General features: G+C 33.1%; 3 protein-coding genes across 3 annotated transcripts; 2 read left to right on the top strand and 1 right to left on the bottom strand.

Moving 5' to 3' along the window:
* The first annotated feature begins 1,866 nt into the window (after nt 1–1,866).
* On the top strand, nt 1,867–3,527 carry LOC146140491 (tetratricopeptide repeat protein 5-like). The gene has a single exon (XM_083391600.1). The coding sequence runs from the start codon at nt 1,955–1,957 to the stop codon at nt 3,233–3,235; it is 1,281 nt and encodes a 426-aa protein (XP_083247726.1). The 5' UTR covers nt 1,867–1,954; the 3' UTR covers nt 3,236–3,527.
* Nucleotides 3,528–3,537: 10 nt separating this feature from the next.
* Nucleotides 3,538–5,880, top strand: LOC146140490 (centriole, cilia and spindle-associated protein-like). Its single transcript, XM_083391601.1, has 5 exons — nt 3,538–3,777; nt 3,893–4,041; nt 4,471–4,625; nt 5,328–5,438; nt 5,619–5,880. The coding sequence occupies exons 1-5, from the start codon at nt 3,575–3,577 to the stop codon at nt 5,757–5,759; spliced, it is 759 nt and encodes a 252-aa protein (XP_083247727.1). The 5' UTR covers nt 3,538–3,574; the 3' UTR covers nt 5,760–5,880.
* A 777-nt stretch (nt 5,881–6,657) lies between these two features.
* On the bottom strand, nt 6,658–17,248 carry LOC146140489 (poly(A) polymerase beta-like). The gene is made up of 17 exons (XM_083393090.1): nt 17,017–17,248; nt 15,273–15,464; nt 15,039–15,092; nt 14,541–14,742; nt 14,225–14,363; nt 13,400–13,583; nt 12,871–13,022; nt 11,724–11,846; nt 11,456–11,543; nt 10,213–10,275; nt 9,624–9,719; nt 8,877–9,494; nt 8,120–8,341; nt 7,809–7,922; nt 7,586–7,668; nt 7,433–7,498; nt 6,658–7,281 (listed from the first exon to the last, which is right to left on the bottom strand). The coding sequence occupies exons 1-16, from the start codon at nt 17,230–17,232 to the stop codon at nt 7,471–7,473; spliced, it is 2,574 nt and encodes an 857-aa protein (XP_083249216.1). The 5' UTR covers nt 17,233–17,248; the 3' UTR covers nt 6,658–7,281; nt 7,433–7,470.
* Between the last annotated feature and the right edge of the window lie 130 nt (nt 17,249–17,378).

Genomic DNA, 17,378 nt, shown 5'->3' with positions numbered 1-17,378 from the left:
TTTACGATAGTGGATAGCAAATTCTTTCTAAATCTTCGAGTTGTAAACAGGTGCGGCAATTATTGAATGGGTACGTACTACGTAGCCCACTGTACAACGTATATGTGTGACAGTTAATTTTTTATCATATCGCCACGGACCACCTGCGCAGTCGTCGCGGACCACCGATGGTCTAATCAGCTACGATTAAACGCGTGTAAGGGCCTTCCTGCCAAACTGTGAAATATATGAATTGATTTTTTTTTGATGGACATTTCATTCAAGAAAGTCCGTAGAAATCCGAGTGGCGTAGCCTATATCAACAAAATAATATTTTTGTGCCTTCTATGTGTCTGAACTGCCTTTTATTGCATTTTTTAGCAAATAGTATTTGGGTTGGTTGCCATAGGCCAGGGGTGCACAACCTTTTAGCTTTGACGGCCGCTTTGGCAGTCTTTATTTTTCTCACGGCCACCAGTAGAATAATTTTTAGAGATGACTTTAGAAAGTTATAACGTGACGTTATAAACCGATTTATTTTAAAACGACATATTGTCCTTTAACGAACTCGTGCGAAAACATACAACTGAAATAAAGTCAAATCGCACGAACCTAAAAATGCGATTACTGTATTGCGTTTAAGCAAAACTTTCAATCCAATACAGACTGAAGTTAATAAAACTAAAAGTTGACGAAAAAAATAGTTTTTTTTTTCGGGGGGAATGTTTTTTTTATTTTTTATTTTTATTGTTGCACTTTCAAAATTCCAATTTCTGCATTAGGATTGACGTACAGCCGCCAACATTTGTATTTTCCTAAACATGTTTACGGGCGCAAAAGTAATCGTCAACGGGCCGCAGGATGTGCACCCCCGTCGTAGGATACGCAGCTAGGGGTTAGTGTCTTTGTAGGGTCCTTACAGAGCGTGATGAACATTTTATATACAACAAATACAAAGCTTGGGATTTTGTCTTTTTAATTTGCGTTAAAAAAAAGGTTTTTGTCTTTTGTAATTTGCGTAAAAATGGACCGTGCTGCTGCCCCTGTAAAGTTGGCAAAGGTGACCAAAGTGGTCGGAAGAACCTGTTCTCAAGGACAATGTAGGCTACACATGTTCGCGTTGAGTTTCTGGATGATTCCAGTCGTTCCATTATTCGCAATGTAAAAGGACCTGTGCGTGAAGGAGATATCCTTACTTTTTTAGAGTGTTTTTATTAAATGTGCAGCAGAATCCCAAATTAATATTTTAAGTATGATGTATACAAAAAAAAACTTGTAGAGGATTTTGTATGCTCAGTGTTTAACTATTTTCTCAAACAACATTGTTAAAATCAGTGTTAGTCAACTGGTTTATATATTTCTGCAGGATAATTTGCTAGGTCTATAGGCTTTGTTTAACGGACCAATCACTGAAAAAGAAATCTGTCACTCAACTTGAATGACTCAAGTATAAAAACAGTGTTGTAAAGATTATAGTCAATGACTTGACTTGAATACATTGCGGTCATATTTTGGACCAATGAATAACTGTTTTACTTACACCCATTTTTGGCAAAAATGTTTTATTTTTTAAGTGTAGAATAGTTTGACATACTTTTTTTCCTAGCCATAAAATTTTACTTCTACTGGCGTGCTATCGCAAACAAGTAATTTTGAAACGACTTGACTGTAATTCAAGCAACTAACTTGTTTTACAACTCAGATTAAAACCATGTCACTATTGTGTGAGGTTAACATAGGTCTACTTAAATTTGTTAAATTTATTGTTTCACAAATTGAACACGGAAAATAATTACGTATGATTTTCTCTTTTTATCTCACGTTGTTTTGGCAAACAGCTTGAAATAAATAAAAAATGATTTTGTCGTTTTGTTTTAGCATTGTGTCAATAAAGTGCTAGTGACAAACGACAGAACTGTAGATTTTGAATGTTGTTTTGAGCTGGCTGAAACAATTAATTGCATAAAATTAAATTATGGAAGCTGATATGAATAATGTTAAAATTGTTGTCGATGAGCTGTATTCGTACAACGACTTGTTTCTAACTAAGTTTGGAACAGACTATCTTGACAAAAAAGAAGAAATGGTAAAGGAGCAAATGGAAGGTGCTGTAAAAGCGTTAAAAAGGCTTGAAGAATCATGCCCAAAGACCTATTACATGTTGCAACTTGGAAAAATATACAACGTTTTACCAGAATATAGTGCTCAGTGTGAAGAAATCTTGTCTAAAGTGGTTAAACGTGATCCCGCGCAAATCGAAGCTTGGAACATGCTCGGTGAAACTTTTTGGAAAAAGGGAAGCATTGAATCCGCCAAAGACTGTTTTGAAGGAGCTTTAAAACGCAAGAAAAACAAGGTTTCGCTTAGATCATTATCCATGACTTTAAGACAGGTAAAACCACATAAAAACACGGATGTGGCTAATAATGTAATGCAAAGTGTAAAGCATGCAAAAGACGCAGTTGAAATGGACACCAACGATGGAACTTCATGGTACATTTTAGGAAATGCTTATCTATCCATGTTTTTTGCAAGCGAACAGAACCCAAGGGTATTAACCCTTTCTTTAAATGCCTATTCACAAGCTGAAAAGGTGGATGCATTGTCTTTAAATAATCCTGATCTTCACTTTAATAGAGCTCAAGCTTACAGATACGAAGAAAAATATGAACCTGCTCTTGATGGCTGGAAAAGGGCTTCAGAACTTGATTCAAAATGGATTGAACCAAAAACAAAGTCTGACGATTTAGTTCGATATCTCCAAGTGGTTACTGAATTAGTGAGCAAGAAAGGCAAACTGAAGGCAAAAAGATTAAAGTCTATTGTCCAATCTATCAAAAGTACAGAATTAGTTCAACTTCTCAGTAACATGGGTGATAAAAAAGAATTTAAAGAGGTTTTAGTTACAGACTTGGATGAGGGAACTAACAAACAAAAGGTGGTTGTTGGAAAAGTAGTCTGCAACATGGCTGGAGTAACATTGGTTCCTTTTACATTTGCTATTGTTGATGCCATTGGGGGATGTTGTGCTGTGACAGTCTACAATCTAGCCCAGGGTAAAGGCGTTATCATTGGTGATTCAGTTGCAATTCCTGAGCCATATTTTTGTAAGCATAACATTAAACATGATGGTAAACAATTTAAGTTTTCCAGCATACGTGTAGATAACCCAATTATGCTAAATGTAAATGGCCGTTTTCTTACTGAAGAGTATTGTGCATTCGTTCAAGCTTCAATGTCTGCTACAAACTCTTAATTAACCATTTTTTAAGCCTCGTCTATAAACTATTGGTTGCAACATTCTTTAACCACTGTAATTTCTTTGTTTATTTGTTTTGTTTAAAGTTTTTTTTTTCTGAGATTTATTTTGATCCATTAAAGAAGCAGGGTGATTTCTTCTTATTTTATAAACTATGGACATTTACAAATATTAAGTAGTCTCAAGTGTCATTTACATTTGGTTAATATTTGCCTAATAAATGCAATTTGTAAATTTGTTTGTATTAACATAACTCTTCAAATGCTCCTTTTATGTTTGTTTTTTCTTCTTTAGATTGTTATTGTTAGTTATTCTAGTGTAAAAATTAAAATTGTGATGAAACTTCGTGTGCGGAAATCTGAATACCAACAGGCCTATGCAGAGCCAAGTCAAAACTTTTTTGACACAATTTACATTGAGCAACTGTCCTATCGAAAGAAAAGAAGAGATAAGGAAAATGAACACATGGTCTTTAAATGGGAATCAGAGAGCAATGATTCAATCAGTGACAGTGCATCCCATACCAACAATATAAACATGTAATTTGTCGTTTCTATGAACAAACAAGATATATTTTACAGATATAATTTTAAACTACTAATTAATAACATATATAATCTATCAAAAAAAAAAACAATTTTCTGACTGTTTTAGTTCATGTACATCTCCAACTGTTGATGAAAGTACAGTTGAAGAACGACTTAAATCTAATGATATCCAAGAATCAGAAAATCTAACAATAATAAAGCATCAGGATCAAGATGAAACTTTTCATGTTAATAGTTCAACACAAACCCCAACATGTAAGTTTATAAAGTTAAAATATATTTTTTTAATTATGATGTGACATCTAGCCATGCTTTACTTAAAATAAAGCCCAACAATTGAAACAAGAAATTAGGATCCATTTTTGTTCTGTTTGTAAAATAGGCAACAAAATGGTGTTGTTATAGAAAGCAAAATTTCACCATACAGCTATATTTAGTTAAGCAAGATTGGTATTTATTTAAAAAATAATATTGTTGTAGCTAAGTGGTCACCAAACTATGGCCTTTAATTTTCAAGCCTGCGGCATATTTCCTAAAACAAGTTTTTTGCATATAGTTTTCTAATAATTCCAACAAAAACATTTTTAAACTATTAACTGGTAACTAAAATATTATATGTATTCCTATTTGCTATTTATCGGTAATTTGTGACCAAACAAAAAAATGGAAATGTCTTTTATGTAGTTTCAAGAAAATCTTGCCCTCCTCCTAAGTCAAGCAGAGCTTCTTTCCGTGATTCATGTGTTAGCAAACCCCCCTTTGTCAGTTATGGATGGGCTGATGACCAAAAGGAAACAGGCAAAAAGAAAACTCACAATGTTCATGCACCAATACAATCTGTAATTTTTTACATTTATAATATTAGCTTTAGTTGATATGGGGGAAAAAGAATAGTAATTTTCTAATTGCTAATAACGAATAAAAATTACTGAATCCAAGTATATTTTTGATATAATGATTTCCATTGAACAAGTTTTCCCTTTTTTATATGATAACCACATTTCTTTATAGTTTTAAATGATTTTTTTCTAATCTTGTATATATATACAAATTAGTAGCAACTTTGTTTAAAATAAGTTTTAACAGTTTCAATAACACAATATGGGCGACAGATTTGTGTGTAATACCTTCCATTTAAATCCTAACATTCCTTAACATGAAAACTAACGCAATCTGTAACATTAGCTGTGAATAATTTATGCAACACTTAATAATGTTACTCAATTGTACTAACCTAAAAAATCATAATACTACTGCTCTTTATCTACATGTAATACCATTATAAATACCAAACATGTTTTGTTTGAACATTGTTTATTAGGGCGTTTAGCTATAATATTCAAGTCTTGCAACGCTTAATATATGTTTTGATATTTTATAATAATGTTGTACTAAGGTTAAACAGTAGCTAGTATTTAGTCAACTAATTAAAAAATAGTTGCTTTTGTGTCATTTGTATAACCAAGATAAGCTTCTTATAAAATGGCGATATCTACACTATATAGATAGGTAAATTAAAAATTTTAAAACATGCTTTTCAGGTTCATCGAACCGCTTTGCAAAGATTGAACTATATTCAATCAGAAAAGAAAAAACAGAAGCAAAAAAGCATTAGCAAGGCATCTTCACTTCTATCTAAAGCCCTTTTTCAGGTTTTTTAAACCACTTGTATAACTTTTGACCGATGGTCATGATATTAATGATCGTGTTGCTATTAATGCGATTGCCACAAATTTAACTATCTTGAAAATATAGTATATCTAAAATTTATTTTTGTACTTTACGAAATTAGTTTAATTTTAATGTTTCTTTTTAAAACGTTTTTGGTCTAGAAAAAGCAATCGGACAGCTCGATCTGGCAAACAGAATATCAGCGTTGCTTCTCTCGCCAGTCGGAAAGACCAGTTTCTGCACCGACTAAAACAAAGTGTGCCCGGTCCAAGTTGAGCAAAACTGGATTGAAGAAGAAATAGTACACCAACGCAAATGTGTTTATATGATATGCGTATCGTTGAATTAGTGCCAATATATAAACTTTTTTAGCGTCAGTTGTACCGGTATCATCGTACATAATTTACAATAAACGTTATATGTCACTGATGGAAGTGAATTATATATATAGCCTGTCACAATTTTGTAAAACCGCTGCGATGTTTAGGTTAAACTGCATCTTTTATCATATGTTTCACCACAGAAATAATCCTTTGGAAAAATGCTTTTCCGTGAACTGTTTATTAACATAACAACCAGAATAACAAGCAGTTCAGGATCGTCTGAACATCTGTTGTTCTACCACTTTTAACTTAATACAATAATCAAGCTCTTTTGCCTGAGGCTTTGGCGGGGTTGTTTCTGGCTCAACGCGTCAGGTTTATTTTTTCAAAGGTTGGATATCAGTTGCATATTTGCGTAAGAGTTCGTTTGAGAACAACAGGTGTTATTAAGACTACTCATTTTTAACGTCACGAAATGGCGTAATTACCCAAACAAAAAGATCTTTCCCTGGCCGTCGCGACCGGAGGGCCAATAAGTTACAATTCTAAAAAAGAGAATAGCTCTTGCAAAACGTGTGGTTCACGTCGATTTAACGGTAAATGTTTAGTTTCTAGTAGGTAGTAGCCGTTTCCTTGGAAAAAATTTTGGTTAGTTAAATTACCCTTGCTAAATAAATTACCCCATTGATAATAATCCTATAGCTGATTGAATTATTTTTACGTTACAACAATAACGTGCTTAACTGAAGCACAGTGAGACACTGACAAGCCTGCTAGTAACGACAGACGTACAATACTAACTGTGTGCTTCCGAAAAAATAAAATAAAGGCTAAAACACTTTGCTTTTCGCCTGCTGATATCCCACATTTTTTTCGTTCGGCAGATGCCGAATTTTTTTTGGTTTTATTAGTTTTTTTTACGAATCGAATACACGGAGCATAAAACGAATCAGTACTTTCAAAAGAAACAAGCAAAAAAGAAATGATGTCCAACCAAAAAATACGCAAAGCGAATGAGAATGCGAAATTCATTTCTTTTCACAGAATATTAAAACTGAAACCTGAATTAGAAAAAAAATGTATCATCTACTGCAAGAAGAATGTTAAAAGTTGCGTAGTCCATCCACCTCGGTGCTGAAAACCATGGATTAAATGTATGTTGTTGTGAACGACCCAATTGGGTATAACACCTTCCACGTTCCAATTCGGTAAATCAAAAACTTTCTTCCGAATATTCGCCAACAACGACCAGTGCCGAATTTTGCAACATAAAATAGGGAGCAAAAGTCAAACGACAGCGGATGCCGACGTAACGAACGCCACAACCGCGTGAAATCCGATGGCGCTGTTAACATACCTACCCGCCTTTAGGCTGAGTGGTGGAGGTAAGAGTCTTACCGTTACGCTCGAGTAACTGCAACCGATGACGTAGCGTCTTCCCGCAAGTTGGCGAACTCAAATCGACCTGCACCGAGAGGCTTCGTAACAACGGAAGATGTATCTGGTTTCACAAGGCTTTTTATCTTAATAAGATGACGCTAATTGGCTATGTTTAAGAACAAGATTTCGACTAAGAATTGTAAGTACGCCAAGAACATTTAAAAAAATCTTTGACGACCATTAACTTAAAACTTTTAAGAAATTGGTCTTACATATAATTTCCTTCTGAACCTCTATTTCTCAAGAGTTTTCATCTTCTCGCTGTGTTGGACCCAACTCTGGAAAACAAAAATATTGAAACGAGGTTTAATGTCAACGAAACAGTAGAAATAGCGTAAGAAATTGTTGACTAAAAAAGTTCTGACTTCGTTTTAAATTTAATGTTGTCTTTAAGTCGGGGCACTGTTCGAAGGTTGGATGGAGGGGAATCCGTTAGCTCCTTGTTTCTCTGCAGAAAACGAAAACATATTAACAAGTTAGGCGATTAAATTCAGTCATATATATATTTACTTGTAGGTTGTTGCATAAAAAATGTAAAAAATCTGTTCAAATACATGGATAGTTTTTTTTAGTAGGTTTATTACTTACAACACTGTTAATAGTTGAACTTCGTTCGGGACTAAAAATTTTCTGAGGTACATGGGCAACGTCGTTTTGTTGGGGCGAGTGAGGTCGTTTCAGCGAACCCCCTTTGTCGTATGTCTATAAAAAATCATCTGATAACATTAAACGGTGCCTCAATGAAAGGTTTACAATTACAAGAAATAATGGACTAATCTTATTGAATTTTCTAATAGGGTCAGTATCAGTGCTCAGCAACGATACGCTAGTTAAAACAACTATTTAATTTATTTTAAAGATAATATGATTTACAGAGAAGTTAACTTGACATATCGCACCGTCTGTAGTTGCTGAAATGTGTGAGTCGGTACGATTCGGCGAGCTACCGGTATAGAGAACTGGGCCGTCGCCAGAGTCGTCTGGTGGGGGTTGTGGAAGGGTTGAGGGTGCTGGTAGGCGGGCGAAATTTGACTGAACTGCTGATGACCTGTTATCACGGGACCCCCGGGATGCTGTACCGTCGGTATGCGATGTTGGTAGAAGTTTGCGATTTGCGTTACCTTTAAAAAAACGAAAAGGCTCACTCTATATATTTATTTTTTTCAATTCATTGCACATCAAATGTTTAAACATTATATAAACACGGTTCGAATTTTTTCAGCTCGCGAACCGCAATTCAAATTTAGTCGTTTAATAACGTGACGCAATAGAGTGGTAAATTTTGTGCAATCTCGTCAGGGCACACCAAAGTAGACTGTTGTAGAACCCATAAAATAGAGAGTTAAAATATGGTAAAAAAAAGAAGGTTATTATGGAGTTTCAATGAACGGTGCTTATTGAAACCATTGTAGAGGGTAAACACGGTTTTCTGGGCTATGAAAAAAGCAGTACTAAATTTTATTGGATCACATCTCTATAAATTTAAATAATATTAATACTCTACCCCTGAATATGACCAAACAAAACATGTTGCAAAACATAAACTGTCGGGTAAATATACTCGTTATCGAAATCTACCTTAATTTGTGTAAAAATTGTCAACAATGGTTAAGCTGATGATTTACAAACAAATGCGTATCTAAATGAATGTGGCACCTGGTGGGTTCGGGTGAGTACAGCGGATACAGGCATTGTACTGACAACTGGGCGTGACAAGACAGGGATCGTCTGTATGTTCATTGGGGATATTCTTCTTGCTCCCATAACTGTAGGGATGGTTGACATCTGGTCATGGGAAGTCATCACTGTATGAGCAGGTGTTTCATCAACACCAGGAGGAAGGCAGTTACGGTCTTCCAAATTAGACTTTACAGACGTTTCTGGCATTGTGATTGTTCGTGTTATTCCAAATTGACCTTTATCGGATAATTCAACTGTTGCAACTTTGCTGATGGTGCTAGGTGTAGTAAAGTCGATGCCTTCTGATATTTTCGTGCATGGTTTGCTTGGTGATGTTACCATGGGTGTATCAATGCTTGATGTGGCTGTTAAGGAGGACTTTGGGTTTGTCTCAGATGACAGCTGGCCATTTTCAGGGGGAGGTGGAGTGGGGGTATTCACTCTTGAAGCTTCAGAATCAACAGAGAGCATGGAAACATTGTTCATTGAGGAGTTAGCACTCGGAATAATTGAATCAATGTGATTTGAATTTGAATTTGAATCAGTGGCAGTTGGACTATTCACATTCAGGTCTGTAGTTGAATTAGTGGCAGGCTATAATAGAAAACAAGAAATTTAAAACAAAAATATTTCAGTTTAAGTAATAAATAAATGATTTTTCACAAAATAGGCCACAGTTCCAAAATAAAAATAACTGGTAAATAGTTTTGTTAGCTTTATAACCTTTTTCTTGCTGACCCGACTTGACTTAATTGTGGCTGAAACATGCTCAGGAAGATATTGGCTGAGATGATTTCTTCGAGCATAGGTAGCCTCAACCTTAAAAAACAACGTTCAGTTATAGAGATGATCTAGGAAAACACCAATACTACATAAAAGATAAAAATACCAAACCAGAAATACAATTTCATATTATTTAAGGAGTCAGTGATCTATCTGAACAATGTTCTACTTGTGAAAAAAGTAAGCTTGAGTTGTGAATAACAAACAAAAAGTTTATAGATGTCGCTTTGCAAGTGAATGACAACAATGATTTTAAATGAAAGCGTATAGTATTCTTTAAATGTTTCTGAAACAATAAAAGCTATTTATTTTATAGGATGTAAAAGAGAAATATATTTTCCCATATTGATATCCTAATTCAAATGATTTAAGTTGACAACATATTTCTACTGTAAAGGATTTGCACCTTTTTAGAGGAAAATTTGCAAATCTGCCTGTGCAAAAGTGCATCTAAAAAAATCTCTAAACAAATTTGTTCATAACAATTACACATAGAAGAATATCTATAAAAATACAAATAGTCAACGACCTTCATATCTTCTTTGTAAAGCTTTGAGCTATGAGCTTGTCTGTGAAGTGTGTCAGTAAAAGCCTGTTGAAAAAAACAGTACAATAAGCATAATACAACACGTTTAACTTATCAAGCTGGAAAAATCTTGCCAGCCTTATCATAACAAGCATTTTGGTCATAATTATTTTTATACATCTCTAAAGTCAAATGCTGAGTTGTCTAATTTAATCAAGCAAATAGTCATTTTAGAGATAAAATATTTACATCGATAACAAAAAGAATAAAATTTACTCGAATTGTGCTGAAGGTGCAAAATTTTTGTGACATAAACAACTACATAAGGTGTATGCGAAGTACAACATGCAGGTGCGCATGTTTGATTTTCTTAATCCTTGACTGTTACATGGATAGTTGTTTTCAAGTGAATTAGTGTGCAAATATGTAGCCTTAAACCAGTATAATTGTGCAAAATGCAAAAAATAATTTGGGTAAATTAGCAAATATTTAAAATGAGATGTGACACAGTAGGCGCATAACAAGATTCACACAATGCTCAAAATAACATTATTTAAAGTCTAATTTATTAGAAATCACAATTTACTGAGCTTATTATAAGTTATATAGCGCAACATGCCATAGTATTAGTATATGCATGGTGCTTTGGCCTGAATAGATTTGTTTGTTTAACACAGACAAAAGCATGGTTAACTTGGAAAAAAATTTGCACAAAGTGTGAAATTGTTTACACATACAGTGTTAAAATGAAAAAAATTATAGTTTTAGGGGTGGTGCCTCCTGGGCAAGCCCCTGCTAATGACATACTTGTATTTTGTTTATTAAACGGAAATTGTAACATCGCTATGGATTTTCAAGTGGATTAAGAATCGCTGCCATTATAATAAAAACATTATACCAGTCAAAGTTTTGCAAACACACAACTATTTTATGATAGAATTAGTTTTTTTTAATAATAAACACTTTATATGTCTATATTTCCCACTAAACAATACAATTCGCTCATATGTAAATCTTTTAAGGAAGCCATAACAAATTCCTGTCAATTCTAGTATGGAAGTTCAAAAAAACATATTCGTGCCTTAAAAAATGATAGAGTATGTGATTCTTCAGTCGACATAGCTGCCAAGTTGCTAGCATACTGCCAAACTGTAACTTCCTATGTAATATTTTTGTCAATTTTTTTTATTCAACTAAATTTATTTAACTGTTAACAGAGTAATACATATAAACAGGTTCATATTACCTGGATGTCATTAGTCAGGTTTATGTCAGTTCTGATCAAATCTTTGACAAAGCGCAGCCCAAGAAACCACCTCATGACATGCATTGTTCTTTAAAACATAAATCATAATTGTTGTTATCAGCAAATGACTTTTAATGCTAGTTATAACACAATTAAAGCGGGATAATGATTAAAATGTATGACAAATGTAGGTCTAAAGTTTGCCAGAAGCTAATTGTTACATGTGAAATGCTAAACTATATGTAAAGTATAAAGTTAAATTACTCACTTATCATTGTTGTCCTTTATAACTTGAGGGTAGGATGTTTGGTTAATGTGGGCAATTAATATGTAATCATTACGCTCAAGGTAGCCAACCAAAATCCTGATCTTTGACTCTACCAAACCAGTCCTACAGAAAAAATTGTATTATTAAAGTTATTAAGTCTTTGCCTAACTGTTATATAGAATTGTTATTTAGGTGTTTGACTTTAATCAAAACCCTGTTATATTCCTAAATATATGTTGCATAATAAAAAATCTCATATTAAACCGTATGAGCCTCACATCATTTGTGATTTTTTTTTCGAATTAGGCATATTATAATTGTTGAACTCTTTGTTTGAGGTAGAGCACATGTTGTTTACTTGCGGGTACGGGTAATAGCCCCCAACCAAGACATTTTTATGGGGGGAATTTTTGGAAACAATATGAAATAGTTGAAAGCAGTATCTGTCCTTCCAATGTTTAGGTTTTATATGTTCTTTTAAATGCAATTTTAAAGGTAATTTTCAGTATTGTAAACAAGTCATTTTGAAATCTTATGACAAGTCAAATGGCATTCCAAGTCATCAGTTGCCAAGTCAAACCCCAGTCAAATCATTGTCAGAGTAATTAATCCTTAAGTCAAACACTTAATAATAAAGCGATAATCTATTAAAATCCAGAAACTTTTCTGATTATAAGCAGCAATAATTACACTAAAACATACAAAAAACAACATGTTACAATCTAATCGTGACATAAATAGCATAATTCAATATAATATCAACTCAAATCATCTGAATAAGACTTGAATCAATATATTTGATAAAAAGGTCAATTTATTTGAAAACAGTGACTTAGTGCATGAGTAACTTTAACAATAAGCAAACTTAATCATGCCAATGATTATATGTTTTTAATGAATAGACACTTTTACCATTACAAAACATTTAAATCTTGACAAACAATGTTACTACATGACAAAGCAATAATATGTTTGGGTGCTAAAAGGTTTAGGTATGCATTTCAAGTTGCAAGCTCGACTGCATGTCTAACTATAATATGAATAGGTTGTCCTAAAAACATGTCATAGTTTAAAAACTGCTTATATTTAACAAAAAATTTATTCATAATTTAAACATTCATAAAATAATTTATAAAATATGTTTTACCACATGCTGAAGTTTTGTTCAGAGTCAGCACTAGCCATCAAAATAATGAAATGCTTGTATTCATTAAAGAAATGAGATTTCTCAAACAGTTTAGACCATGAGGCCTTGTTTTCTTGTATCTCCATGGTTACCCTATAGCCATCAATAAACTCCTGTTCAAAAAAATAATAAATTTCTCGATCCAAACCATTTTTAATTTGGCCAATACTAAATGTTACGATAATTAATAAATATTTTAAGAAGTTGTTAAAAAAAGATTAAGGGTATAAAAGGTTACTAAACACCATCAAAACAAGTTAAACAAAAGATAATGAAGAATTTCCACACAAGTGTATAAATTGTAGGTTTTAAAAAGTATTATATTTTGAATTGTTTTTTAACGACACTTTTGGAACACATTACCTTAGCTGAAAATAAAATAAACTCAAAGCCTTCTGGAAAAACATAGGGTTTGCAATGACTATTAAAGATATAACTACTTTGTGAAAACCCTGTGATAGCATAAAGGTTGACGGCAATATGAACTTACTCCTTTCATAACTGTGAGTGATGAGCGGGTGACATTGTATGTTGAGTTTTGCTGTGGATAAGCAGGTGTGATGATTGGCATAAGGTGAAGACGGTCAGAAGGGTTGTACCGGGGGTCCCACACAGGTAGGTTAAGGTTGTTTCCCTCTTCTGGCTGTTTTAGTAAAACTGGCCTTGGCCATTCCCTAGATAAAAAAGAACACTCAAAAATGTGCTTATTTTTTTCTAAAGACAAACCTATTCTCAGCCTTGTTGCTTTACCAACTAGTACTCAAACTAAAAATGCTTTTGGAAAATACTTTCAGTTGAAATAATTTTAAAAACAGAAATTGTTTTTACTTGAATCAAATTATTGTTTTTGTTTAAAATAAAAATAACGTTAAAAATTCCAATACAATGATTCCCAGCAGGTTTTTTTCTTCCTAACACAAATTTTCAGTTTTCAAAGTGATATATATATTATAGCAATTATCTGCATGGCTGTACAAAATCAAATTAAATTATTTGTCTCAGTAAAGAAAAATTCTCACTAAGTTGGCCATGGTGTGCTACACTTGGCTAATGATGGCACAAATACTACAAAGGAAATTTGCCTTTTACTATTTGTTTGGGACAAACCTTTTCTATTTTTTATTTCACCTCGCAATATTCCATGTGACAAATGTAATTTCCTTGCATCTACTATTCTCTGCCGACACATGACATCCTAACTAAGCGACCAAATGGTTCCCAAATAGGTATTAGATAAATTCCTCTTGGCCTGTTCTGGCTACATAAATACCCTTGGTTGGCTGTAGTTTGTCATCGCCTATATTTTTTTAGTTACCATTGAGAAAACACCCAGAAAAATCGGTGAATGAGAGTGCTTGAAACTGCATTCGGATAGAGTTGACAGGTTCTTGCAACCAACATTGCCCAGGACACTCCGCCAAGGTAACCCAGCATGTTGCTGTAAATACCCTTAGCTGCAAAAATATAATCCACTGTTAGACAAACACCAAGTTAGTATATTATTTATTGAATACTGTTCTGATTGTTTTTATGTATAATTGTATATAATTTAATAATATGTAGCAAATACAACTAACTGTTATACTGAGTGCTAAAATACACTCTGTACATTTCTATAAATGCAAGCATACTTTTTGCCCAAAGCTTGATAGCTCTTAAAGTAAGTCGGAAATTTTCTATGTTTGGAACTAAGTGCAGTATTTCATCTGTGACACGACATCCATTAAGGCTTCTTATGCAACGAATGTCCAGGTTTTTTAGCAATCTGTCATCTCTTAAATCTTGATCTTCAGGAATAACTTGCAAGGCAAGACGAGAAAACAAAATATCCATCTGTAAAAAGAATGTTTTTGGAGGTTTATGAACTCTCACAATTCACAAATTGTATTTATTTTAAATAGTTTGTAATTAAGCGGCCATGATATAATAATTCTTTACTAGATTCCTCTCAATTAGTTAAAAAACAAATGATTTAATATAATTTAATTTAAGTAAAACATATTTTGAAATATAATATATTTAGCTACATATATCTAAAATAAAAAGTAAGTTATTATTTGAATTACAAACAAATTAAAAGTTATATACCTTCAGGTCTCTTATGGCCATTTTGCTAATAAACTACTAACCTCAACTCCATCAAACTTAAGTTTAATAACCGGGACAAATGCTTCTTCAATTGCCTAGATAAAAAATTAAAACAAACTGATGTAAAGGAATACTTAAGAAATGAAACTGGCATTCTTGAGTTTATATATAGTCTTTCAGAGATGTGTTTATAATCTACATTAGGGGGTAGTTATATACAACAGTACACATGCCATCAGGTAGAATAGTTAACCTAAAGTATATGATTAGCAAACCTTTAATTCTGTGACCTCCTTTTTCTCTTTAAGCAAGCCATAAAACGCAGCAAAAAAATCTCCCCTTGTAACATGCCTTGGCACAACACAAAGTGTATCAATGTCAGCACCTTTGGCACAAACTCCAAGACGGTATGATCCAAAGGTGTAAAGTTTTCCACCAACATTATCAATAAGTGCTTTTGGCAATTTCTAAAAATACCCCAATAAAGAAGGTAAACACCAAATTCAAACCAAACAAACAAAAATAGAACTTAAACAAAACAACACATGTATATCAATAGTTATAAACTTGTATCTAGGTGCCCAACTTGGTTAAAATTGTAAACATGAAACCATTGAATTTGAGGCGACCATTGAACATGCAACACAGGTACATCTGCAGATGGGAGAAAGGAGACAACAGCAAAGCTTAACTGGAGCTCAAACACTTAAAATAGGGGCAGGAGACGTTTATTTAAAGTGCATTTTTATGTAATGGTGTGCATATTTGATAAATGCATAAATTTATTTCCAGTGATTGCTAATTTTTATCAAATTGGCCAACCCTTTTCGATACTACTCACACTGTTTTTTTTATGTATTGTACCTTGAAATTTGGGGTGAGTGGATTTTCATAATTATACCCATTACTTACTCGATATTGATCACAAAACACTTTGCCAACATATATATATTGTCAGGCGCAGGTGATGCTTCAAAAACAGGTGTCTCAAATTTACTTACTCAATATACGTAGGGGGCCTGTGGGTGTGGTGTAAAAAAACTTTTACATTTTTGTATCTAGTATAGATGCTGAAAATGTTGATTATTAGGGGTGTGAGGCTTCTTACATGGATAAGATTATACAGGAATTATTTCTACAAATTTGAGAATAAAATATTAAATTTGTATGAAATTACATGCCTGGTTTCTATGTTCAACACTCCTAAATGAATCTGAAAATCCGATACTATACTTTCAATACTTTTTGGTAATCCTTGTTCCTAAATGGACAGAGAAATAGGGCAACCGAAAAAAATGTATAAGTATATGAACACATTAGGATGTTCAGAATAGAACATATACCAGGTGCTTGTCTTGCAATTAATTGCTGTCAGTAGCAAGAATATTATAATTAATTGCCCCCACCCACCAAAAAAAGAAGTTAAATAATAATCATTAAGAAATATACTAGGATTGGATATATATTCTGGATTCATTATTCTGGATTCATTATTCTGGATTCAAAACCCAATATTCTAGAATACTCTGAAATCCTAACTTAACCATCCCTAGTTGCCACACACTTGTATAAAAAACTTTAAAACATTTCACTACTAATAAAAAAAGGTTATGTTTTTCAAAAGCCTAAATTTGAATCAGTAAACAATAAACATGCTTTGAATATATATAATTCAAAAATAAAATAGTATAAAAGCTTTGTTCAACAAACACTGGTTACGGAGCACTGCCATAAAACAGTCAAAACATATAACTTAGGCTGCACATCAAGGAAATTCAAAAAGAAATTCAAAGACGATTGAAAAGCATTGTAAGGCTCCAAGTAGCATATTATTTTTTGCATGAGTAACATAAAATGTTTGGTGAATCTACTCTTTCCAAATAACACCCTAATGATGTGACAGCTAGCATTAGTTTGCAGTTTAAATGTAAATCTGTCAAAATTGAATATTTAAACATTGATGTACTAAAACATTTAAATTAAAAAAAATGTAAAAGTCATTACAAAAGAATAACATACCCGTTCTTCGCTGACATTGACGACAAAACTTTTCACAAGTGCATTGACTTTACTCAGCACAGCAAGTCGAGCCTGAAGTTCTTCATCGGATTCAAACACTCCAAATGGTCGGATAGTTTCTATCAGTTTTTGTGTAAGGACCTTGTCCTTTTGAGTAGGACCAGCTAGACTAATCGGTGATGTTATGCCATATGTTTTTGTTTGTTGTTGTTCCATTATAGCCAAAAACTTATCCTAATAGGCTTCAAAATCAAACTAAATGTTATTTTTTAACAAAATGTTTTTAAGAGCTTATAAAATTATGCATAATATGACCAGTATACTTATGTTAATTCCAGGTAATATAAGCATTACTTTTATTA

This window comes from Ascidiella aspersa, chromosome 6 (genome assembly GCF_963924565.1).
Source record: "Ascidiella aspersa chromosome 6, kaAscAspe10.2, whole genome shotgun sequence".
Lineage (NCBI taxonomy): Eukaryota > Metazoa > Chordata > Ascidiacea > Phlebobranchia > Ascidiidae > Ascidiella > Ascidiella aspersa.
The sequence above is the reverse complement of the archived record's forward strand: the minus strand, read 5'-3'. Positions and strand labels throughout refer to the sequence as shown.

Excerpts from the sequence above, each read along its gene's own strand:
- LOC146140491 (XM_083391600.1), top strand. The coding sequence starts at position 1,955 with ATGGAAGCTGATATGAATAATGTTAAAATTGTTGTCGATGAGCTGTAT.
- LOC146140490 (XM_083391601.1), top strand. The coding sequence starts at position 3,575 with ATGAAACTTCGTGTGCGGAAATCTGAATACCAACAGGCCTATGCAGAG. Across the intron at positions 3,778-3,892 it reads CATACCAACAATATAAACAT|TTCATGTACATCTCCAACTG; the intron begins GTAATTTGTCGT and ends TGACTGTTTTAG. Across the intron at positions 5,439-5,618 it reads TATCTAAAGCCCTTTTTCAG|AAAAAGCAATCGGACAGCTC; the intron begins GTTTTTTAAACC and ends TTTTTGGTCTAG.
- LOC146140489 (XM_083393090.1), bottom strand. The coding sequence starts at position 17,232 with ATGGAACAACAACAAACAAAAACATATGGCATAACATCACCGATTAGT. Across the intron at positions 11,847-12,870 it reads GAACAAAACTTCAGCATGTG|GACTGGTTTGGTAGAGTCAA; the intron begins GTAAAACATATT and ends TTTTTTCTGTAG. Across the intron at positions 11,544-11,723 it reads ATAAAGGACAACAATGATAA|AACAATGCATGTCATGAGGT; the intron begins GTGAGTAATTTA and ends TATGTTTTAAAG.